The sequence below is a fragment of the Somniosus microcephalus genome, chromosome 3, assembly GCF_052327205.1.
Source record: "Somniosus microcephalus isolate GS21.2 chromosome 3, FLI_Smic_1.0, whole genome shotgun sequence".
NCBI classification, from domain to species: domain Eukaryota; kingdom Metazoa; phylum Chordata; class Chondrichthyes; order Squaliformes; family Somniosidae; genus Somniosus; species Somniosus microcephalus.
This window is the reverse complement of record NC_140989.1, coordinates 112,724,139-112,749,583: the sequence shown is the minus strand read 5'-3', so window position 1 is coordinate 112,749,583 and position 25,445 is coordinate 112,724,139. Positions and strand designations below refer to the sequence as shown.

At 42.7% G+C, this 25,445-nt stretch overlaps 1 protein-coding gene across 2 annotated transcripts in view; it reads right to left on the bottom strand.

Moving 5' to 3' along the window:
• The window catches only part of LOC147121264 (rho guanine nucleotide exchange factor TIAM2-like), a 433,746-nt gene that overhangs the window by 186,284 nt on the left and 222,017 nt on the right, over positions 1 to 25,445 (bottom strand). Inside the window, exons 10-11 of one of the 2 annotated variants that reach the window (XM_085981489.1) lie at positions 23,181 to 23,252; positions 8,990 to 9,157 (exon numbers count right to left, since the gene is read on the bottom strand). In XM_085981489.1, the coding sequence (XP_085837615.1) occupies positions 8,990 to 9,157; positions 23,181 to 23,252 (240 nt within the window). The remainder of the gene's footprint in view (positions 1 to 8,989; positions 9,158 to 23,180; positions 23,253 to 25,445) is intronic. The other variant, XM_085981486.1, reaches the window with a different exon arrangement.

Genomic DNA, 25,445 nt, shown 5'->3' with positions numbered 1-25,445 from the left:
TCTTTTTTGCAGCTACTCCAGTGCTTGTACATCCTTTTTATAATATGGAGACCAGTACTGTGCACAGTACTCCAAGTGTGGTCTCACCAATGTTCTATACAAGTTGAACATTAACTTCTCTGCTTTTCAATTCTATTCCTCTAGAATTCAACCCCAGTGCTTGGTTTGTTTTTCTTATAAACCTGCATCGCTACCATTAGTGATTTGTGTATCTGTACCCCAAATCCCTTTGCTCTTCTACCCCATTTAGACTCTCATTATCAAAGCAGTATGCAGCCTCCTTGTTCTTCCTACCAAAATGCATCACCTTATATTTATCTATATTGAAATTCATTTGCCAATTACATGCCCAGTCTGCAAGTTTACTAATGTCTTCTTGTACTTTGTCGCATTCTTCCTCAGTATTAACTATACGCCCCAATTTGGTGTCGTCCGATTCCCGAGTCCAAATCGTCAATGCAAATTGTGAACAACAGTGGTCTCAGCACCAAACCCTTTGGAACAGCACTTTCCACCATTTGCAAGTCTGAGCAGCTACCCTCGACCCCTACTCTCTGCTTTTCTGTTCTATAACCAGCTTGCTATCCATTCTGCTACTTATTCCCCGACTCCTCATGCTCTGACCTTAGTCATGAGTTTATAATGCAGTACCTTATCGAAGGCCTTATGAAAATCCAAATATATTACATCTACTACATTACCCATGTCTACTCTTTGTTACTTCTCTAAGGAATTCAATAAGGTTGGCCAAGCATGACCTTCTCTTTTGAAATCCATGCTGACTTATATTTTTGGTTTCTAGATGATTTTCTGTTACACCTTTGAATAACGATTCCAATATTTCCTACCATTGATGTTAAGCTAACTGGTCTGTAGTTCCAAGAACTTGTTCTATCTCCCTTTTTAAATATAGGAATAACATTAGCTGTCTGCCAGTCCTCTGGTGCCATTCCCATTGCTAATTAATTAATTATATATGTAATAATGCCTCTGCTAGCTCTTCCCCAACTTCTTTTAACATGCGTGGATGCAATGCATCCAGGCCAGGGGTTTTAACCTCTCTAAGCTTGATTAGTTTATCAATTATCCCCCCCCCCCCCTTTCTATATTAAATGTCTTTATATTTTTTTTGATCTCTTCTTCCAATGCCTTGTCCACTTTGTTAGTCTCCCTGGTAAATACTGAGTCAAAGTACCTATTCAATATTTCTGCCATTTCGTTGTCATTACCTATGAGTTTATCTTGTGCATTCAGTCCCTATTCCGATTGTTCTTTTCTAATTTATGTATCTGCAGAATACTTCACTATTTCTTTTTATATTCCTTGGCCCCGATTTTCGGCTTGTGTGGGGAATGGTCGGATTTCCCCGAACGTGGGGTTTCTGACACACACAAAAAAATGTCAGCCAGCTCCACACAATTTTCCCTCAAGTGGCCAATTAATTCCCAGCATGTGGGAAGCCTTGCTAATTGTCCAATTCGAGTCAGAAATCCCCACACTATGATGTCATCATTCGTGGTGCTTTCAAAGTATCCAGCAAGCTTCTCCACCTCTGCAGGCTTCTCAACCACTCTTGCACAATGGGAGAGGAGCCTGCACCAGCTGCTGCCAGCGGCAGAGGCCGAGCTGCCTCCAAATTCGACGAGGCTTCACTGCAGGCATTATTGGATGGGGTTAGGGCCCACAGGGAGGTCCTCTTCCCTAGGTCAGGGAGGAAGAGGCCTCCCACGGAGACCAATGCTGCATGGATGCAGGTGTCAGCAGATGCCAACTCGCTGGGAGTCACCAGAAGAACCTTGGCATTACATCTCTATCTCCTTCCTTTACTCCCCCACAGTACCATCCAGAGCCCCCATCCTCACTGTGGAGGAGGAAGAGGCTGTGCAGCCAGACTCCTCAGATGAAGCTCCAACCTCTGAGGGCGCAGCATCAGCAGAAGTAAGCGCACCCAGCACCAGCGCAGACACTCACACCTCGGGGGGACCTTTGGGACATAGAGTAGTGTTGTCACCTGGTGTTTCACAGCTCACAAGTGAGCCTCAGCAGATTCTGGAGACAGGGACAGCAGTGGAGAGTCCTCGTCGGAGGGCGTAGGACTCTGCCAGCTCAGCTCAGCTGTGCTGCATGACGACCCTCTGCCTCTGGGTCCAACCGCAAGAGAAGAGGTGATGGATCTCCATGCACAGATGCCGGAGTCTCTGGCAGGTTTTGTCTCCAGGGTCGCTGCAAGTGCTGAGCAAATGGAGGAGTCCATAGCGACCATGAGCAGAGCCTTTGTGGAGTCATTGGCGCATGAACGCATCACCATGGAAAGGCTGGCAACCTCCATGCAGGAGATAACTTGCCAGGGTACGGGAAACATGGTGAGTGCTCATAAGAGAATGACATCTCTTGAGCAGCGTTGGCCATCTGTTGAACAGAGAAACCAGATCTTCATGGAAGTCCTTCTGAGTAGGACTGCCAGTGCAGAAACGGGTCCCACTGGCCCCCTAAAGCGCAGCAAGGTGCTCTCAAGCCACTTCCAAGCGCTGGCCCCTTCTGGCCTGTGCAGCTTCAGGTGAGTGAGCAGCAGCCTGGTGCTCCTGGTGCTCGTCCTGCTGTTCCTGGTTCTGCTGCTGCCGCCTCTGCTGTTGGAGATCCTCTAATGCCAGGAAGGGAACGTCCCAAAGGCCTCCCATGCTTCTGGCAGATGCCTCCGTTGAGGGGGCGCTGAGTTAGGGTGGTGAGAGGGGCTTCCCAGGAGCTCACACTGGAGAAGTGTGTGAGGCTCCAACTTTCTGCAGCTGCTCCTAAGGCTTCAAAAAGTTCCCCCAAGCCTTGATCAACAAGGTCCTGCAGCCTGCAAATGCTGCCTATTTAAATCTCTTCGGCCCTCGGCGACCTGCTGCTGCAAGCAAGCAAGCCAGCTGTTTTCACGCCAGCTCTCAGCGGTGGGGTTCCCCGCAGGCGTGTTTCATGTGGGGAAAGCCCCAAAGTCGCAACGGCACGGGAAAATTCACTTCAACAAGCAGATAATTGCTCGTTAGTGCTCCGACGACCAGTCCCGCCAGCGGCGGCCGGGACTGAAGCGGGGCGCACGGAAACGGCAGTCCGAAAGTCGGACGGGGCGGGGAATCAGGCAGGGGTGGGTCCCGACCTGCTTTTTGGCCCCCGGCCGCATGAAAAGCCGCCCGACGGCGGCCAGAAAATCAGGGCCCTTGATAATTTAATTTCGTAGTTCCTCTTTGCTTTCTTAATAGTTTTTAGAACTTCTTTCCTAACCTCTTTGTATTCCCCGTTTGTCATCCTCCCTTTAATCACCTTTGTACTTAGTGTATGCCTTTTACTTTAATTTCAATTTTTACCTTATCTCTTTATTCACCCATAGTGTTTCATTATTGGCTAGTTTGTTCTTGTATTTTAGTAGAATATATTTCTTCTGAACTCTATTGATCACCTTTTCAAATATTTTGCACTGCCGTTCTCTTCTACTGTCAAAAAAAATTCCAGTTTATCTTCCCTAGTTCCTTTCTCAACCTCTCAAAATTAGCTTTTTTCCAATCTATTACTTTGGTCTTTCTCAATCATTATTTTAAACCTTATTATGTTATGACTGCTATTGCCTAGATGTTCCTCTATGCTTACTTCTATAATGGAGTGGGCCTTTGGCGTAGCGGTAGCATCCCCGCCGCTGGGCCAGAAGGCGTAGGGTTTCGAACCCCGCTCCAGACAGTCCCGGCAAGTGGAGTCGGAGCTCCAGCTCTAAATTCTGGGTTGACATCTAGCGGGATACTTGCGTCCATGGGTGTGGGTGGCCCCCCCCCTCGTATGGGTTGTGGGAACCCGTAAAACCCTCCCGCCATAGGACTAACCACCCTAATGGCTGGTACGAAGATGGTTACGGTCACGGAAGGAGCGTTAATCGCGGCCAGAAATCCTTCCACCACTTCATACCGTTCCCCAAAGGGAACAATATGAAGACACGTATGACGACGACTTCTATAATCTGCTCTGGTTCATTTCCTATTACTAGATCAAGCAGTGCTTCCTCTCTTGTTTCTTATGCACTGGGTAGGAAAGGAGTCCTGAACACATTGTAAAAACTTCATTCCTTTTTCCCTTTTCCAGTTTATTTAGCTCCATCCATGTACTGTTCACAGCAGAATCTTACCATCAGTGTGATGTCACTGATCAAAAATTGCTGACAAGACAGTTATTTCCAGGCTACCAGAGTTGGTTTCAACTTTTAACCTTTTTTGGCATCAGCTGCTTTTACGCTACATACCTATCCTTTCCGGTGTGAAACCATCCCTTCCATGTGATTTAATAAGTGATCAGCTGCAAGTATATCTTCTTGTAGTCACAATTTGGTTGCTTTAATTGTAACTGAAGAATGTCCGTGATTCAGAGCAGCTGAATCAGAAGTGACAGGACAGTGAACAGAGCTTAACAGGCCATCCCACAACCTATATGATGCATGCAGCTGGCTGCTATTATAACCATGCTTATGCTTTTGTGTGAGGCAACATGTTTCAGCCTTCGCGGGGTCATGAGCACAACCCTCAAGCAAGTCACTGCCCTTGTTGAAAAGTTAGTGAGTATCCCAATTTAATGTGAGCAGTTCAGACAGATTGATAGGAACATAGGAACAGGAGTAGGCCATTGAGTCCCACGAGCCTGTTCCGCCATTCAATGAGATCATAGCTGATCTGCAACCTAACTCCATATACCCGCCTTTGGCCCATATGAACCATTCAAAGTTTTGATCCAGCAATTTAAGACATCAGAGCCTTATGAATAGAATACACCTTCTATTTGCTATTTTGTACAAGAACCGCAATGTGAAAAAATAAATCAGTTTATTTTAATTTAGAAAATAATGAAAATGAGAAGTTTGATCTCTGCCGTTCCATTTTCATAATATTCACCATTTGGAAACAAATTTTACAACATACTTTAACAAATGGATAATTTGTACTAATTCATTGCAGTCAACAGAAAAATGACTAGGCAGTGAGAATCAGCAGTAAAGAGCCCTTTAAATCCTGTTCTTACAATTTCTCCTCAACTATAGTGTTTATAATTCTATGCAGTATCCCACTGAAATATCACAGCATGATAAATTGATTTGAATTGCTGATTACATAAAAGGTCACTCCAATTGTTCCAATTTAATTTGTAATGCAGATGACTGCTGTAAAGGATTTGTGATGGATTTAGAAAAAATATTCCACTAATAGACGTGATCTATCATCAACAGAGCTTCAACAGATAGCTACGTCAAGGCAGAACTTGTGACTATTGATGAACAACAGGATATAGAGAACTGAAACTGAACGGCAGTATATACCACTGGCCACCATACAGAGAATGAAGAATTGTTGGGAGTGCAAACCATAGACTATTCAGCAGCAGTCTGCAAAACAAATTGCACAAACAGTTTTAATCCCACGTATGCTTGACAGGTACATAATTTTTTTTAAAATAAGGGCCGATTTTAGCTTTTAACCTTCTGCCGCTTTTCATTCCTACTTTTCTTTCCCCTTCCAATTTCCTTCCTCCTCTCCTGAAGATACCGAGTCATGTCTGGGTACAGTTCCATGGGTGCCACAACCCTCCAGTACCTCACTCAAGTTCCCATTCCTCATCAGGGAGCCAAAACTAAGTGGAAGCAGGAAGTGGAAGCAAGGGAAAATGTTCAGAGATGATTCACCACTCTGCTGCAATTCTTACTGTAGGGTTCTTTCAATAAACCTCTAAACAGCCCAACCTCTCAGCCATTTAATATGGGTGGGTAGAAGATGACAGAGCACTATACTGGCTTAAACACTGGGAAACTGCACAAATATCTAAATGATATCAGGACATAATTGTACCATAACCATCAATTGATTCTGGCACCAGTACAAAATCCATGTGTGATAAATGAGTGAAAATCTGGCGCCCATTTTTCCAATCAGTTATGCCCATTGTACCTGTTAATACCAATCAAAAAATCTACCCCAGTAAGTGTTCACAACTAATTTACTGCGGGGGCCATCAGATCCAAGCCTGATCCAGCTCTCACCTAATATCTACACACACATATTTACTAGCAAGGACCCTAGATTGTGATCAGGAGCAGGGACTCTGGTTGATCTTTCTCTTTCCCAGCCCAGCAATCCTCAGGTCAATTGATGGGCTTTGCAGAGATTATCTACCTCAGAGTATGAAGCCTGGGATCTTTATGGTTAGTGTGGTTCAGTATTACACCAAACTGTGGTTTTAGGCCATCAGAGCAATGTTTAATTCAATGCCCGCCAGTGTGTATATAATCGCTAAAGCCACAAATGCGTAAACAATTTGAAAGCCATCTTAGGCTATGGACATCAAGGCAGCAATTCCAAGGGTTCAGTGACAAAGCAAGATTGATAATTTTTCCCCCCAATTTATCACAATTCAAGAACTAACTTCAAAGTGAAATGGTCCAGCACAACTCCAACTCTACAAACAATAATTGTGAATGGTGAAAGAAACATAAGAGGTTAAATTTCAGGCCAATTAAATATTTCTAGCATGCACTGACTAACTTTGACAATGGCAGATCAGGAATTGTGTAATGAATATGTCACAGTGATAATTATTCAGTTGAGTATATGCCTGAGCTGTACTGGTGGACTGTCAAGATTGCATCAATGTCTGTCAGGACACCAACAGTCAGCAAATAACCCCTGCCATCCCTGTTCCCATCACATCCATATTAAGTAATACACCATGGCCTGGAGTTTCTGGTAGGTTGCACTATTCGCCCAAAATTGGCCAAAAGATAGTGAAATTTCAAGCACAACTTATATAGAAACATAGAAAAATAGGAGGAGTAGGCCATTCGGCCCTTCGAGCCTGCTCCGCCATTCAATATGACCATGGCTGATCCTCTATCTCAATACCATATTCCCGCTCTCTCCCCATACCCCTTGATGCCTTTTGTGTTTAGAAATCTATCTATCTCCTTCTTAAATCTAGTGCAAATCGAGTTTCCGCAATCATTTGCGCGACTTTTTTTTTTTTTTTAAAACATCGTGCTAGAAAACAGGTCATGCCCCCAGATTGAATTAATCATCATTGCGAGTTTCCACTAATTACGCCCGATTGCAGGTCTTCCAAGAAGACTCTTAAAATTAAGTTTTTTTTTGGGTGCAAGGACACTAATAGTCACATTTTAAAAGCTTTTGAATACAAGTTTTCTTTTTAATTTGCTAACAAATTGACTACTGTACATCAATATAACTAGCAAATAGTTCTGTAGTTTTTTTGAAGTCATTTTCAGTTATTTAAAAATGGGTTCCTCACAGGAGGTGGACTAGACACTGATTCACGATGCTTACTTTGTGATAAACCCATTTTCAGTTATGTTAATTAAACTGCGCCAAGTTACCACTCTTAAATAGATCAAGAAATATTTTTTAAGCAAATTTTTTTTTTAAATGTTCTACAACACTGGCGGATTGCACTGGTTTATGGCAGATTTTATGTTTGGTGATATGCAAATGATTTGAGCAGAAACTTGAAGGGGAGGGGGGGGGGGGGGAAACACTTCTCAAAACCAGCACGGTTTTGGTCGCAATTTGCACCCGGATTGCCAATTGCGTTCAAAGCAAAAACTCTACCCCCATTTATATTACAGTGCTGAATGTGGCAATTCCACTGCCTTCAGATGCAGGAAACAATAACCTGCAAATTGATTTCTCTGTCTGCCCACAGAGACGAGCGGTGCCAGCAAAGGGAAATGGCTGCCGCTAACGTCATTGCCATTGGCTCTGCCATTTTGTTGTCACTGCAGGCAGGCTGAACTTTCAGTTCTCCTTTCTAGGCCAGTGATAAGACCGACATTGCTGGGCAGCAGGGCCTACCTCCAACTTAGGGGTAAGTCTGCGGCCAGAATCAAAGTCATGAACATGACATTAGAGCAACACCGCATAAGCAAATCATACAACCAGCAATACGTAGACTGCAACATTTGAAATATTGGGGTCGATTTTCCTGGAGCCGTCAGGTGGAGTTTCAGGCGTGTTGGGGGGGGGGGGGGGGGGGATCCCGAATTTGGGGGTCCTGACACCATCCCGCCCAAAACCCCGCCCCACTCAAGTTTCAGGGGCGGCGGGTACCCGCCCCGCACTGTGACCCGCCGAAACCAGGCGGGAAGGGATTAGTGCCAATTAACTGCCTGTTAACAGGTAGTTAACAGGCAGTTTTTAGCCTAATCCCTATTTTGCGGGGTTTCGTGTGGGATTCCCGACGGCTTCAAACCACGCCAGGTTAGAGCAGGCGGGCCGTCGGGTTGAAGGAGTTGGAGGGGTCGCGATGTCGGTGCTCAGGTGAGTGATGGGTGCATGAGTGCAAAGGTAAGTGTGTTTGGTGTGTCTAAAGTGTGTAAAGAACTTTTACTTACCTGTACTTACCGTAACAGCCTTTCTTCCTGTAGCCGTCGGGAGCCCATCACTCAGCCGGCACTTAAAGCTGAACGGCTGCGATCTGTGAAAAGTGACAGCCTTCAGCTTTGAGTGCTGCTGAGAGTTCTAACTGAGTCTGTGCAGAAGGACTCATGTTAGGACTCAGACTGTCAGTGTTTCACAACTTCAAACAGCTGTGAAACACTGATATTTCATCTGTCAAGAACTCTTGACAGATGAAATTGCAGTCTGTGACGTCACCTGCTGCCAGGTGGCACTTAATTGGCCTGCTGAGCCCGTTGGGCGGGCTCAACAAGGTCAATCAAGGGAAAATCGCGCGGATTGGCTGGACGTCGTAGTAGGCGGGTCTAAAACCCAAAAGTTGTAGTCCCGCCTTCTTCCCGACAACTTCAGGAAAATCGACCCCATTGTTTCTGTAGAGCTTGGAAGATAAAACTAAAAATCGAACAATGAACTAGCAGAGTTACGGAGTAATTTCACTCCGTTAGCTTTAAACAATTTTTTTGTAAACTCAGCATGCTTATATTAATTTGAGAGAAAATAATTTTATAATAAAATACCTTGCAAGCCATAATCAGTACATCTTCCACCGTATGGTCTGGTTTGACAGCTATCATTGCCGCTTGGTTGTCAGGGAAGCAGACACGAATAGTACACTCTGAAGAGCAGTCAACGATTGCACCCTCTGGTGCTGGAAAGTGGACATTTAAAGATCCATCGACCTCATGCTGAAATAAAGTTAATACCAATTAACCACAAATTAATTTTAGTTCCGTTTCTAATGATTGACAATTCTAATACTTTCAGAGATACATATTTAATATTTAAAATTATTAAACTAAATTGACAAATCAGATTTATTGTAAGCTATTGGTGCTTGAACAAAAAAGTATTCAGATAAAAATACTTCACTGTTACAATTATGGCAGCTACAGTGTTTCTACAATAGTATTTACATAAATCCATACTGAGCCTAGAATTTCAGTGTAACTAATTGTAGATTATCCCTCGATACACCTGCAGTGCCATTGCCATTGCCAACCTGCTCCAAGGAAATGGAGCAAGAGTAGTTGACATAAGCATGGAGATCTACTTCTGGTAAAATATTACACCTGACCAGAATCCAATTAAAATTCTGACATCAATCTGGAACAGTAAATGCCCAAGTGGTTCTTCACCCTCAAGATTCTTATCTAACCTAGGGATTGAAATCTCAGTTATAAAAGGCTGATGACTTACTTTCAAGCTGGGACATTACCTGGAACCCTTTGACTAGATTACTGTCTTGTGATCACTCCCACGTACCTATTACTGTCCATATAAAATACCTGAGCCTCTCAGTTAATGATGCTGAGCAACAATTGCAACATTATACAGCTTTTCCAGAATTGAACATTAAATAATTTCTCCTTGTAGTTTGATTTCAACTCTGTTATCCCAGATTCATTGCTTTGAAAAGAAAATTCCATTTGAAAAAAAAATCAAAACCATTAAAATTCTAAACATTTCACAGCTAAACTGTTTTTGGTTTTTGCTGAACTCTTACAATTTGAGCTCCATTCAGTGAATTTTGTAACTGGCTTATATGAAACAAAAAAGCTGTGCTTTTTATATGTATACGTAAGTTCGGCAAAGACTAAAATTCACAAATTGTAAGTATGTGGTGTATGGAAAAGCAATGGTTTCAACTGTGGTTCAGCAAGATATTCCCGGAATCTAAACCAACAGCCCGATGTGACATGATATGGAACATGATGAGGAATTAAAAGCAACATATTACTTCAGAATTTCCCACCATTTAATGCTACCTACACTTGTTTCCAGTTGGAGTTATTTTTAGTGCCAGTGTTTATTGATGTTAATTCATTTATAAAAGGAAAACTTGCAAGAAAGCCTCTACTGTGTGACATGGCAATAGCATCTGAAGCTATTTTTTGATGTATGAAAACAGTGTTAGCAACAGAAAAGGAAAATACTAGTGTTTTGTGGAAACATTGGCTCTGATCAATGGGTTGTTTCATAAATTTTACTGCCTTTTAAAAAATGTTTGTTCCATACAGGTATAAACATACATACTCAGCAGTAAACTGCTGAAACAGTTTCAGCTGTTCATTAGAACCATTTATTTCATTATTGCAAAACAAAGTAATACTAGATTCTGGAAACACATCTGATTAAACAAGAAAATAATCTTTGTTAGATACATAGCTGAGATGAGGAGAATATTCTACAACAGAGTATCTACCAACATATGGAAAATTCAACAATCACGATGTCGAAATGGTACATCATTTAGTACCATTGACATTCAATGGCATTACCATTATCGATCCCCCACCATCAACATCCTGGGGGTCACCATTGACCAGAAACTTAACTGGACCAGCCACATAAATACTGTGGCTACAAGAGGTCAGAGGCTAGGTATTCTGCACAAAGTGTCTCAATTCCTGACTCCCCAAAGCCTTTCCACCATCTACAAGGCACAAGTAAGGAGTGTGATTGAATACTCTACACTTGCCTGGATGAGTGCAGCTCCAACAACACTCAAGAAGCTCGACACCATCCAGGACAAAGCAGCCCGCTTGATTGGCACCCCATCCACCACCTTAAACATTCACTCCCTCCACCACTGGTGCACCGTGGCTGCAGTGTGTACCATCTACAAGATGCACTGCAGCAACTCAGCAAGGCTTCTTCGGCAGCACCTCCCAAACCCACGACCTCTTCCACCTAGAAGGACAAGGGCAGCAGGCACATGGGAGCACCATCACCTCCCAAGTCCCCTCCAAGTCACACACCATCCTGACTTAGAAGTATATCGCCGATCCTTCATCGCCGCTGGGTCAAAATCCTGGAACTCCCTACCTAACAGCACTGTGGGAGTACCTTCACCACATGGACTGCAGCGGTTCAAGGCGGCGACTCACCACCACCTTCTCAAGGGCAATTAGGGATGGGCAATAAATGCTGGCCTTGCCAGCGACGCCCACATCCCATAAATGAATAAACAAAAAATCTCTACAATACCCAATGAGACAAAGGTACACAGCGTTTAGTTTATTTTGAGAAATACAAATTTTTCAAACAGTTTAATATTAAAATATTGGAACGTATGCACTGAATTAGTGAAATTATGCTGAATAATTTCAGCATAGAAATACAGAATTGGGAGATGTGCTATTATTCTGCTTAGTAACTTTGAAGAACATAGATAACCCATAAAGTTCCTCCATGGAGACTGGGGGCAAATGTACAGCATTATAGGAACGGAGGTTCCTATCCGAATAATGAAGTTCGACGCAGTGAAACAAAATAACAAAGCTTATTAAACAAATGACTTAACTGGTAACACTACAGGAGAAGATGTACACAGGTCTGTGCAGCCTCCCAGCACCTCAAAGACTGCTGCAAAGTACTGGAAGCTGACGTCATCACGTTCTCCACGCCAACTGGTGGTCACGTGATCGGCGTCATGACGTCATCATGCGGAAATGCAAGAAAGTACATACAGCTTAAAGGTGCAGTCCACAGCTGCACTACACGGTAGTTAAAGGGATGATTACTAACTGCCCTGAGTCTCTTAGTGGCTCCGCCACAGCATGGTGTTTTTTTGTTACCAAAGTCAATCTCAGCCAAAGAAGAAAGAAATAACTTGTATTTATATAGTGCCTTTCACAACCTCAAGATGTCCCAAAGCACTTTACAGCCAATGAAGTAATTTTGAAGTGCAGTCACTGTTGTAATACAGGAAATGAGGCAGCCAATTTGCACACAGCAAGTCCCAGAAACAGCAATAAGGTAATTACCAGATCAAAAAAATAAGGCTGCATTAGAATTGGTCTGGACATCGCTGGACACACGAGTCACAGAGATGCTCATGGTTATTATTGACGGACCCCAGTTGTAGCTCAAACCTGGGGATTGGCCACTGGGCTAGAGTGCTGCCAGTTAAACCATACTACAGTATGGCTGCAAGAGAGGAGAAAAATCAGGAGAGGAAAAAAATGCATATTTAAGAGGTCAATTAAAAATGTATCAATATATTCACAAAAAAATGTCATGTTTACTCGATTTCTTGATTGCATTTCTTAAATCACAATTAAAGTTGAAGCTGTGGCAATATGATGTGAAAATGTTTATGGCACCATAGATTTGAGCATAAAGTGACACGATACAGGTTTTTGCAATTTCCTACAGAGCAAGTTCTATCTGGTGATCAAATGGAGGAACAGAGTGCAGGCTGGACAGCCATCAGGAAGGAGATGGTCAAGAGACAATGGCGTTTTTATTTCTCTTATTTATACAGCGGTGTTCCCCGGGGGTCAGTACTGTACTAGGACCACTTCCTTTCTTGATATATATTAATGACTTGGACTTGGGAGTACAGGGCACAACTTCAAAATTTGCAGATGACACAAAACTTGGAAGTATAGTGAACAGTGAGGAGGATAGTGATGGACTTCACGAAGGCATAGACAGGCTGGTGAAATGGGTGGATACGTGGCAGATGAAATTTAACGCCAAAAAGTGCGAAGTGATACATTTTGGTAGGAAGAACAAGGAGAAGGTAATATAAACTAAATGGTACAATCCTAAAGGGGGTGCATGAACAGAGAGACCTGGGGGTACATGTGCACAAATCGCTGAAGGTGGCAGGGCAGGTTGAGAACGGGTTAAAAAAGCATAGGGAATCCGGGCTTCATAAATAGAGGCATAATGTACAAAAGCAAGGAAGTTATGATGAACCTTTATAAAACACTGGTTTGGCCTCAACTGGAGTAGTGTGTCCAATTCTGGGCACTGCACTTTAGGAAGGATGTGAAGGCCTTCGAGAGGGTGCAGAAAATATTTATGAGAATGATTCCAGGGATGAGGGACTTCAGTTACATGGATAGACTAGAGAAGCTGGGGTTGTTCTCCTTAGAGCAGAGAAGGGTGAGAGGAGATTTGATAGAGTTGTTGAAAATCATGAGGGGTCTAGACAGAGTAGATAGGGAGAAACTGCTCCCATTGGCGGAAGGGTCGAGAACCAGAGGGCACAGATTCAAGGTGACTGGCAGAAGAACCAAAGGCGACATGAGGTTAAACTTTTTTATGCAACGAGTGGTTAGGATTTGGAACGCAGTGCCTCAAAGGGTGGTGGAGGCAGACTCAATCATGGCTTTCGAAAGGGAATTGGATAAGTACCTGAAGGAAAAAATTGCAGGGCCATGGGTAAAGGGACTAGCTGAAGTGCTCTTGCAGAGAGCTGGCATGGGCTTGTTGGGCTGAATGGCCTCCTTCTGTGCTGTAACCATTCTATGATTCTATGGGGGACAAATTCAGTTGGTTTGCGCCTCCCGTTAGCGCCTTAAGAGGGCGCTAATGGGGCGCAAAGCAACTAACACCCGTGCGCGGCGATGTTTGCGCCGCTCACGAAATTAACTAGACATTTTGCGGCGGCGCTAAACACTACCGCCACGATCTCCTGCACCGGCAGATCGTGACGTCAGTCGAATGTGCAACGCCCCTGCCTTACCGCCTGCCGCGAGCAACGACAGGTTGAGGGGAGCGTTTTGCAGTCAGGAAGGGACTGGGGGAGCGTTATTTAAAGGCGACCGCTTCCTGCCTTTTTTTGTTGGTGACATTTTTGCACCACGCATTCTGAGAAAGAGAGACTCTTCTGGAGAGAATTCAACGCTGTGTGAAGGAGTTTTTGGTACTGAGCAGCACTTTGCAGGTTCATTTTGATTTGACCTTCCTTGTATCGATTTAGAAGAGACTGTGGGGGCTGCACTCAGCTCTTTCCCTGGGCCTCTCCATTGTTCTTTCCAGCAGATTTGATGTACAGGTCTCTCCAGGCAGAGATTCAAGGCTGCAATGAACAGGATGTGGATGGAGAGCAAGATCAACCCTCCCCTTTAAGAATTGGCCGGCGCCATTGTGTCTGTGTTCCACTGCTGACTGACATCACATGAGCTTCGCCAGCGCTCTGAGGTAGCGCCTCGCTCCTCGGCCTTTGCGCCTCGAGAGGTGTGAAGCTCCTGATTTAGCGCTCCAATCACCTCCAGGGACGATAAAAGCCAAGTTTGCAGTCAGAGGCAATGATTAGCGCCAGGCGATAATTAGCACCAGGCGCTAAACTTTGCGCACAGCCGATAATCGCGCCCCAAACGGGGCGATACTGAATTTTTCCCCCGATAGCTTTAAAGTGGGTTAAGTCACAACAGTTAAGACTTTCCGGCAAATGAAGAAACTACTCTCTAGTAGCATCACTTGTGCATGTCAGGTCAAGAAGCTTTACTAGCAAGTACAGTAAAGAGGTGCAGCTGTTTAGCAATGGGGGCAGCCTGATTTTTCTTGGTTAGAAGAGATTAAGTGCTATACTTAAAAATGGCTAACCCTGTATGTGACCAAAAAGTGCACGTTATGCTTATTGTCAAATATAAAATGTGTAAGTTGATTTCTTTGAGCACAACATAAAAGTTGAAGAAGGACAACCCAATGCCTCAATTAGAGGGTGAGAAGGTTGGATCTCAAACAAGCGTGCTAAGCTTGAATAAAGGAGACTATGAAGGTATGAGAGCGGAATTGAGTAGAGTGGATTGGGAAAATAGATTAAAGGGTAAGACGATACATGATCAGTGGTGTACATTTAAGGAGTTATTTTACAACTTCCAAAAAATATATATTCCACTGAGAAGAAAAGGGTGTAAAAGAAAAGACAGCCATCCGTGGCTAAGTAAAGAAATTAAGGATAGTATTCGACTAAAAACAAGGGCATATAAGGTAGCCAAATCTAGTGGGAGGATAGAGGATTGGGAAAACTTTAAAAGACAGCAAAAAGTAACAAAAAGATTGATTAAGAAAGGGAAGATGGATTATGAAAGTAAATGAGCAAAAAATATAAAAACAGATAATAAGAGTTTTTATCGTTATATAAAAAGAAAAAGGGTGGCTAAAGTAAATGTTGGTCCCTTAGAGGATGAGACCGGGAAATTAATGGTGGGAAATATGGAGATGGCAAAAACACTGAATGAATATTTTGTATCAGTCTTTACAGTAGAAGACACTAAGAATATCCCAACACTGGACAAACAGGGGGCTAAAGGGGGGGGGAGGAGCTAAACACGATCAAAATCACTAAGGAAGTGGTACTCGGTAAAATAATGGGGCTCAAGGCGGATAAATCACCTGGACCTGATGGCTTACATCCTAGGGTCTTGAGGGAAGTGGCGGTAGGGATTGTGGATGCATTGGTAATAATTTTCCAAAACTCCCTGGACTCAGCAAAGGTCCCGGCAGACTGGAAAACTGCTAATGTAACGCCCTTATTAAAAAAGGGCAGTAGACAGAAGGCTGGAAACTATAGACCGGTTAGCCTAACATCTGTGGTAGGTAAAATATTGGAGTCCATTATTAAGGAGACAGTAACAGGACATTTGGATAATCATAATTTAATAGGACAAAGTCAGCATGGTTTTATGAAGGGGAAGTCATGTTTGACAAATTTGCTTGAGTTCTTTGAGGAAGTAACATATAGGGTGGATAAAGGGGAACCAGTGGACGTAGTGTATTTAGACTTCCAAAAGGCATTTGACAAGGTGCCACACAAAAGATTATTGCTTAAGATAAAAAATCACAGGATTGGGGGTAATATTCTGGCATGGATAGAGGATTGGCTATCTAACAGAAAGCAGAGAGTTGGGATAAATGGTTCATTCTCGGACTGGCAATCAGTAACTAGTGGTGTTCCGCAGGGGTCAGTGCTGGGTCCCCAACTCTTTACAATCTATATTAACGATTTGGAGGAGGGGACCGAGTGTAACATATCAAAGTTTGCAGATGATACTAAGATGGGAGGGAAAGTAGTGAGTGAGGAGGACATAAAAAACCTGCAAGGGGACATAGACAGGCTAAGTAAGTGGGCAGAGATTTGGCAGATGGAATACAATACTGGAAAGTGTGAGGTTATGCACTTTGGCAGGAAAAATCGTAGAGCAAGTTATTATCTTAATGGCAAGAAACTGGAAAGTACTGAAGTACAAACGGATCTGGGGGTCCTGGTGCACGAAACTCAAAAGGTTAGTATGCAGGTGCAGCAAGTGATTAAGAAGGCCAATGGAATGTTGGCTTTCATTGCTAGGGGGATAGAATATAAAAATAGGGAGGTATTGCTTCAGTTGTACAAGGTATTGGTGAGACCGCACCTGGAATACTGCTCTCGAGTCAGTACAAAGAAGGTTCACTCGGTTAATCCCGGGGATGAGGGGATGGACATATGAGGAGAGGTTGAGTAGATTGGGACTCTACTCATTGGAGTTCAGAAGAATGAGAGGCGATCTTATTGAAACATATAAGATTGTGAAGGGGTTGGATCGGGTTGATGTGGGGAAGATGTTCCCGATGATGGGTGAAACTAGAAATAGGGGGCATAGTCTTAAAATAAGGGGCTGCTCTTTCAAAACTGAGATGAGGAGGAACTACTTCACTCAGAGGGTGGTAGGTCCATGGAATATGCTGCCCCAAAAAGCTGTAGAAGCTACATCATTACATAAATTTAAAACAGAAATAGACAGTTTCCTAGAAGTAAAGGGAATAAAGGGTTATGGGGAACAGGCAGGAATTTGGACATGAGTCTAGGTTCGGATCGGTCATGGCCCTGTGGGTAGCGGAGCGGGCCCAGGGGCCGTGTAGCCTGATCCTGCTCCTATTTCGTGTGTCTAATTCTGTTAGATTCAGGAGATGGTTCAGTGATAGTAGATTGGTGGTTAGGATCAGATCAGCCATGATCTTATTGAATGGCGGAGCAGGCTCGAGGGGCCGATTGGCCTACTCCTGCTCCTATTTCTTATGTTCTTATACTTAAGCATCCAAAAATAGTAAATATATAAAGCTTACCAAATAATCTAATTGATGTAGCCAGGAGCAAATGGTTGCCATTGATAAGCTAATTACCCCCGAGATTGCTGACAGGCCCAGCGGAACGACCATCTCCCTGGGCTCAATAGTTATGTAAATTTTCAACTCATGTACTATGCCCCTAAAACAAACACCATTACAATGATAAAGCTAATCAAATAGGCGCTCTTTCACTGTATTTATCCTGGGGGAAAATGTCCACAATTTAGTTAAAAAATAATTTTAATTCCATTAGCCTCAACTTTCCATTCTCTTCCATTTGCATCCTTCTTATTTTCAGTTTATTTTTTCTACATCTTGTATATCTTAATAAATTTTTATGCACTTTTCTCTGGCTCTCAAGTTCCATTTTTGAGGTGGGAACAACTTAAAAAAAAATCGGTTTTAGTTGCCTGAAAACTGACTCCAAAACCATTTTTCTTTTTGCCAATTAAAAACCAGAAGCGTTATTGACATGGCCACAGCTAATCCGCTGCACCAAAATGGGAAGAGAGTATATTTGTAGATGGCCCACAGCAGGGACACACATGGGAAAATACTTATTTAGGACACACTAAGGGTTATAATGTGACCAACCACAGTGATCAAGACTGATCTGAACAACATATGGAACCCTCTTATCCTTCACCTTCAGGCTTGAAGTGCGAGACATACAACATCTCAAGCCTCCTGAAACTGAAATTTAGCCTTGCCTTCATTGATGGATGTTTCAGAAGGAAACTCTTATTTACTCTCATTAATTGGCAGCTCTAACTTGAAAAACCTTGTTAAATACATTTTATCATCAATGAATTAATCCTTCTAACCTTCTTTATATGCAAAACACAAACAAATTTATTTTGAATACTTTGTGCATTGTGTCAATTTTAGATGCTTTTTTATTGCATTTGCGTGGATCTCCCACAGCTGGATAAAAAACAAATGTAAAATTACTGGGACTCACTAAGACGAACAACTGGGAAGACCCACAAAAAAGGATTTTCCTGAGTTCTGGCAGTCATATATTTGGCTTGCAGCTGGTTACACAATTACAGCTTCAGGAACTCATTGGCACGAGGATAGGCCTCTAAGTGTCTACAAAAGCACCTCCTATCTTGCCCAAGAGTTGCGATAATTCTTCAGTGCTGGTGAAATGGAACATTCTGTTTGGTTTGCTAAGTGCAGGGGTGCAAGAGAAAGGTCAATATTAAAGAAAGGATTTTGGAGTCATTTCACTTAACCCTTCTTGTGCTAAAACCAGCACCGTCAGCAAGCTGATTAATGCTCAAGCAGAAAGCTTCTGAAGAGAAATTATAATCTACCACACAGCAAAAAAATAATCTGAGGTCCTGGAAACAAAAATGGGCAAAGCGAAATGTTCTAGTTCGAGTGATGTGAGCATGTGCAATTATCCATCTAATTTCTGGAAATCCTGTCGTCTGCTGCAGATACAGAATTAACCAATATATGCCCATCTGTGGAGATTTAATCTGAAGGAGAAATCTGAGAATGTGAATTTAACTTTTTCTACAGGCTCATACCCTTCCTCACTTCTACTTTAGCATATTTAGTAAGTGCCATCTTTATAACCAGTTTTGTTGAGGTTATGCGATAAATGTGCATCGTGAAAGGACTCCGAAGTTTACAGTAGTTGGCAACAAAAAAAATCTAGCAAATGTAGTCAAGCAAAATAAATTAACACTGAAAATGCAACATAGTAATCATTTTACATTAGTATAAAAAAACTTCCTGCAGAATGACTGATGTAGAAAAGTCACCCGGTCCAGATGGGATGCATCCTCGGTTGGTGAAGGAAGCAAGAGTGGAAATTGCAGAGGCTTTGGCCACAACTTTTCAATCCTCCTTAGATATGGAAGTGGTGCCAGAGGACTGGAGGGTTGCAAATATTACACACCCCTGTTCAAAGAGAGGGATAAACCTAACAACTACAGCCTGTCGGCCTAACGACGGTGGTGGGGAAACTTTTAGAGACAATAATCTGAGACAAAATTAACTGCCACTTGGAAAAATATAGATTAATAAATGACAACCAACACGGATTTGTTAAAGGCAAATCGTCTTTGACTAACTTGATTGAAGTCTTTGATGATGTAACGGAAAGGGTTGATGAAGGTGTTGCGGTTGATGTGTATATGGACTTTCAAAAGGCGTTTGATAAAGTACCGCGTAATAGGCTTGTTTGCAAAATTGAAGCCCATGGGATTAAAAGGGACAGCGGCAGCATGAATATAAAAAGGCTAAGAGACAGAAAGCAGAGAGTAGTAGTGAACGGTTGTTTTTCAGACAGGAGGGAAGTATACAGTGGTGTACCCCAAGGATCAGTATTAGGACCACTGCTCTTTTTGATATATTAATGACCTGGACTTGGGTAAACAGGACATAATTTCAAAGTCTGCAGATGACAGAAAACTCGGAAATGTAGTAAACAGTGAGGAGGATAGTAACAGACTTCAGGAGGACATAGACAGAATGGTGAAATGGGCAGACGCTTGCCAATTGAAATTTAACACAGAAGTGTGAAAAGTGATGCATTTCAACCGGAAGAATCAGGAGTGGCAATATAAACTAATTGGTACAATTTTAAAGGGGGTGCAGGAACAAAGTCCTGGGGTGTACGTATACGAATCTTTGAAGCTGTCTGGACAAGTTGAAAGGCTGTTAAAAAGGCATATGGGATCCTTGGCTTTATTAGTAAAGGCATAGAGTACAAAAGCAAGGAAGTTATGTTGAACCATTATAAATCACTGTTTAGGCCCCAGGAGGAGTATTGCGTCCAATTCTGGGTACCTCACTTTAGGAAGGATATCGAGGTCTTGAGAGGGTGCAGAAGAGATTTACGAGAATAGTACCAGGAATGTGGGATTTCAGTTATGTGGAGAAACGAGAGAAGCTGGTGTTATTCTCCTTAGAGCAGAGAAGGTTGTGGGAGAGGTGTTCAAAAGCATGAAGGGTTTTGCTAGAGTAAATAAGGAGAAACTGTTTCTGGTGGCAGAAGGGCCGGTAATCAGAGGACGCAGATTTACGATAATTGGTAAAAGAACCAGGGGTGTGAAGAGGAGAAATGCTGGAAGGATTTGCAGGCTGATTAACAGTTTGATATGCTGCGACTCGAGATGGGAGTGTTTTCTGGGCTTCTGCAACCTATATAAAAGGGGGAGGGGGGCCACCTACACGACACAAAAAGCCTGCTGGGTGTCAATTCCGAATTCAGGATCGGAGCACCGGTCTCCACTTGCTGCAAGCTGTTATGATCTGGAATGCACTGTCGGAAAGGGTGGTGGAAGTAGATTCAATAATAACTTTCAAAAGGGAATTGGATAAATATTGAAGGGGAAAAATTTGCAGGGCTATGGGGAAAGGGCAGGTGAGTGGGACTAATTGGATAGCCCTTTCAAAGAGCTAACACAGGCATGATGAGCCAAATAGGCTCCTTCTGTGCTGTATCATTCAAAGATTGTGTAACTCAATGGTGTACAATAGGTGCCCCGTAAACACCTGCCAGTTTAACTCTATACTTAGATGGAAACCCGACCTTTGGGCAGCTCTTGGCCCTAGAATATTGAAACGGCTTCTCCCTAATTGGATTTTGACCAATCAAAGTAGGTTTTTCCAGTCTTCTAGGCCTGAGAACTTTAAAGAGTGGAAGCTTTCAAATTTTCAGGGTTTAAAGGATGGGATGACTGATTTTTTTTTGGGGGGGGGGGGGAAGGGAGGGGTGGAGAAAGGGGAAAGGAAAATGGAGAGGTCTTGCTTTGTTGTATAAATGGAGTTCTCACCTTTTGTATAAAGGAGGCAGGCTGTTTCGGCATTTGGAGACCAGTGCTCTGATTCTGAATTCTGGATTGACACCCAGTAGGATATTTGCGTCTGGTTGGTGTAGGTAGCCCAGCAAACCCTCCTGCTTCACATTGCAGCATATCAAACTGTTAATCAGCCTGCAAATCCTTCCACTACTTCACACTGTTCTCCAAGGGAAGAGTGTGAAGATTCAAAAACAACTGTTTGTCTCTATGAAGCATCAATGATTGTGTAATCATATGCAGCAGACTCACAGGCTTTGTCACATGTATCCAGTGGTCCTCAGCTCAAAAATGCTGGCCACCCCTGTTGTAAAATCTAATTGACATTTTTAAACATCCCCCACCAATGTTTTCATTGTTCACTTTGTTCTGATCTTTGTCCTCACCCTATCCACTTTTCTCTTGATTACAAGAGCTGTTTCTTGTTGGCAATTTCATCCCAGCATTGGTAAGAATGTGTACTTAGGATGCAGCACAAAGCCAAGTTCAGCTGGCATTCATTAAATTAAATGAATTCTAAAATGCAGCTTGTGTTGTCTCAAAGAGGAAATACTATTAGAAACAAAAGGTGATAACGTATGCTATGGAAATTACAATACTGCACTGCAGGTTTTGGTACCAGTGCTTCAAGAAACAAACGTCAAAATCTTGTGTAACTGCAAAGCATTCATTTGCACAGCAACACAAAATATACAGTAGAACTGAAGCCAAACCTGCCTCAGTTTGGGTATCAGGCGCAACATTACCTCACGGACACACTTGTACATTGGCTCAACTTTGCATCAGCTAAAGGTCAACTACAACTGGTGGCGCTAAGCTCTGGGATTCCCTCTCCAACATCCACCTCCCTCTCTGCTTTTAAGGCCCTCTGTAAAACCCATCTCCTCGACCAAACTTTTAGTCACCTAACCTAATGTCTCCTTTGGCTCAGTGTCAATTTTTATCTGATTATGCTGATCTGAAGCACCTTGGGATGTTTTTCTGAATTAAAGATGCTATATAAATGCAAGTTGTTCTTGGCGGTGGGGGAGAAAAAAAGCAAACTATGAATTTTAATTTTTAAAATGATCCCAGGTGGTTCATTGCCTTTAAATTTCCAGTGTTAGTACACAGCCAACAGCACAGTCTGATCTTCACAAAGATGAAAAATGTCACCAGTATTTAAGATTGTATTAATAAAACTGTGTGCACTCGCTTAAACATACATGGATAATGCATTGCTATTATTCGTACAACCAGAAATGACTAGTGGTTTGCATGGGAGTCCTCCTTGAATGTGACAAAATTCAATAAACAGCCGAATAAACATTTGTTCCAAACCAATACATACATTTGATCAAAGTAGTCCCTGCATATCATTAAATGAGAATTCCTGTCTGATATGCTATTTTACTTTCTGAACAAACATTACTAATTTGATATAAAGAGCATGATTCTGAAGGTCACTAAAAGCAGTGCATTGACAGTGAAAAAGGAGCAACTGCCATGTCCTTGAAGGTGTAAAATTCAGAACTTCAGAAACTCAAAAGCATCTGAACAAATGCAAAAATCCCACCTCATTTACTTCAAAGACATGCATTTAGACCCTCCTTTACTATAATTACAGACAGAAGTATCTAAGGGCCTACCTACATACGTCATCTTTTATTCCCCCCACAAAATATTTAAAAAGTTGAAAATATGCATAACATATTAAGTCCCTCCTAAAACAATGTATAAAGAGCTTGGAGGGATATTGGGGACAGTTCTGCGATGTCTTTTTGGTTGGGGGTGGGAGGGGGGGGGGGGGGGGGGGGGAGGTGGAGGCTCATAACCAATTTGATGAAACTTGGTGGGGAGGACATGTGCCCCCATGATTGTACCCAAGTTCAAAAGAAATCTTGTGAATATGACATTGTTCATTAAAGATCCCTAAATGCCTGTGATCAAAAGGGTCGTTCCCCATCCACAAATGCTGGAGTATTTTGTAATGTGCTTTACAAAGTAATAGAATGCTTATATTCCTGTAGGTATTCATAAAGTACAGATGTCGGATTAGGTACCTCACCTCATCAAAAGTACTGTAGTTCAGTGGTAATTGTGAGACTGCACAGGCGGGCCCACTATTGCACTCGAAAATCTAAAGAGATTACAGCACCAGTTACAGAAACATGGCAAAAACATTTGGATTTGTAGCTGCATCTCAGCACTATACAAACTAATTTTACAGTGTGCTGCTTTTAATATAAATTCTTTAACATTCACAGGGTATAACAGGTAATTATTCACAGAAGGGACCATGATACTGATGATGGTATTCCCAGTAAGTTCAAATCTTTCAAATTATGTTTTAGGTTGTATAACCCTGCAGTACAGCTTTCTATTTATTCATTAGATACAAGTGGGAATGGGGCAGGGGCGGAGAAAGAAGAGCTTGTTAATACTGGCATGTGACTAACTGCTGTCAGTATTAACCAAATATCACATCCAATTACGATAAAACCTAAATATTGCACCAGTGCATTTAGAATCATAGAATGGTTACAGCACAGAAGAAGGCCATTCGACCTGTCGAGCCCTCTGCAAGAGCACTTCAGCTAGCCCCACTCACCCGCCCTTTCCCCGTAGCCCTGCAATTTTTTTCCCTTCAGGTACTTATCCAATTCTCTTTTGAAAGCCACAATTGAGTCTGCCTCCACCACCCTTTCAGTCAGTGCATTCCAGAACATAACTATTCGCTACATTAAAAAGTTTTTCCTCATGTCGCCTTTTGTTCTTTGCCAATCACCTTAAATCTATGTCCTCTGGTTCTTGACCCTTCTGCCAATGGGAGCAGTTTCTCTCTGTCCAGACCCCTCATGATTTTGAACACCTCTATCAAATCTCCTCTCAACCTTCTCTGCTCTAGGGAGAACCACCCCAGCTTCTCTAGTCTATCCACGTAACTGAAGTCCCTCATCCCTGGAATCATTCACATAAATATTTTCTGCACCCTGTCTAAGGCCTTCACATCCTTCCTAAAGTGTGGTGCCCAGAATTGGACACAATACTCCAGTTGAAGCTGAACCAGTGTTTTATAAAGGGTCATCATAACTTCCTTACTTTTGTACTCTATGCCTCTATTTTTGAAGCCCAGTATCCCATATGCTTTTTAACTGCTTTCTCAATCTGCCCAGTCACCTTCAATGATTTGTGCACATATACCCCAGGTCTCTCTGTTCCTGCACCCCCTTTAGAATTGTACCCTTTAGCCTCTCCTTATTCTTCCTCCCAAAATGTATCACTTCGCATTTTGCTGTGTTAAATTTCATCTGCTACATGTCCGCCCATTTCACCAGTCTGTCTATGTCTTCTTGAAGTCTATCACTATCCTCCTCACTGTTCACTATACTTACAAGCTTTGTGTCATCTGCACATTTTGAAATTGTGCCCTGTACACCCAAGTCCAAGTCATTAATATAATTCAAGTAAAGCAGTGGTCCTGGTACCGACCCCTGGGGAACACCACTGTATACCTTCCTCCAGTCCGAAAAACAACTGTTCACCACCATTTAGCCAATTTCATATCCATGCTGCCACTGTCCCTTTTATTCCATGGGCTTCAACTTTGCTGGCAGGCCTATTATGTGGCACTTTATCAAATGCCTTTTGGAAGTCCATGTACACCACATCAACTGCACTGTCCTCATCAACCCTCTCTGTTACCTCATCAAAAAACTCGATCAATTAAGTTAAACACGATTTGCCTTTAACAAATCCATGCTGGCTTTCCTTAATTAATCCATGCTTGTCCAAGTGACTGTTAATTTTGTCCCAGATTATCGTTTCTAAAAGCTTCCTCACTACCGAGGTTAAACTGACTGGCCTGTAGTTGCTGGGTTTATCTTTACACCCTGAACAAGGGTATAACATTTGCAATTCTCCAGTCCTCTGGCACCACTCCTGTATCTATGGAGGATTGGAAGACTATGGCCAGTACCTCCGCGATTTCTTCCTTCACTTCCCTCAGCATCCTAGGATGCATCCCATCCGGTCCTGGTGACTTAACAACTTTAAGCACAGACAACCTTTCTAGTACCTCCTCTATCAATTTTTATCTCATCCAGTATCTCCTCTACCCCCTCTTTCACCATGACCTCAGCAGTATCTTCTTTCTTGGTGAAGCCAGATGCAAAGTACTCATTTAGTACCTCAGCCATGCCCTCTGCCTCCATGCATAGGTCTCTTTTTTGGTCCCTAATCGGCCCCACCCTTCCTCTTACTACCGGTTTATTATTTATATGCCTATAGAAGACTTTTGAATTCCCTTTTTTGTTAGCTGCCAATCTATTCT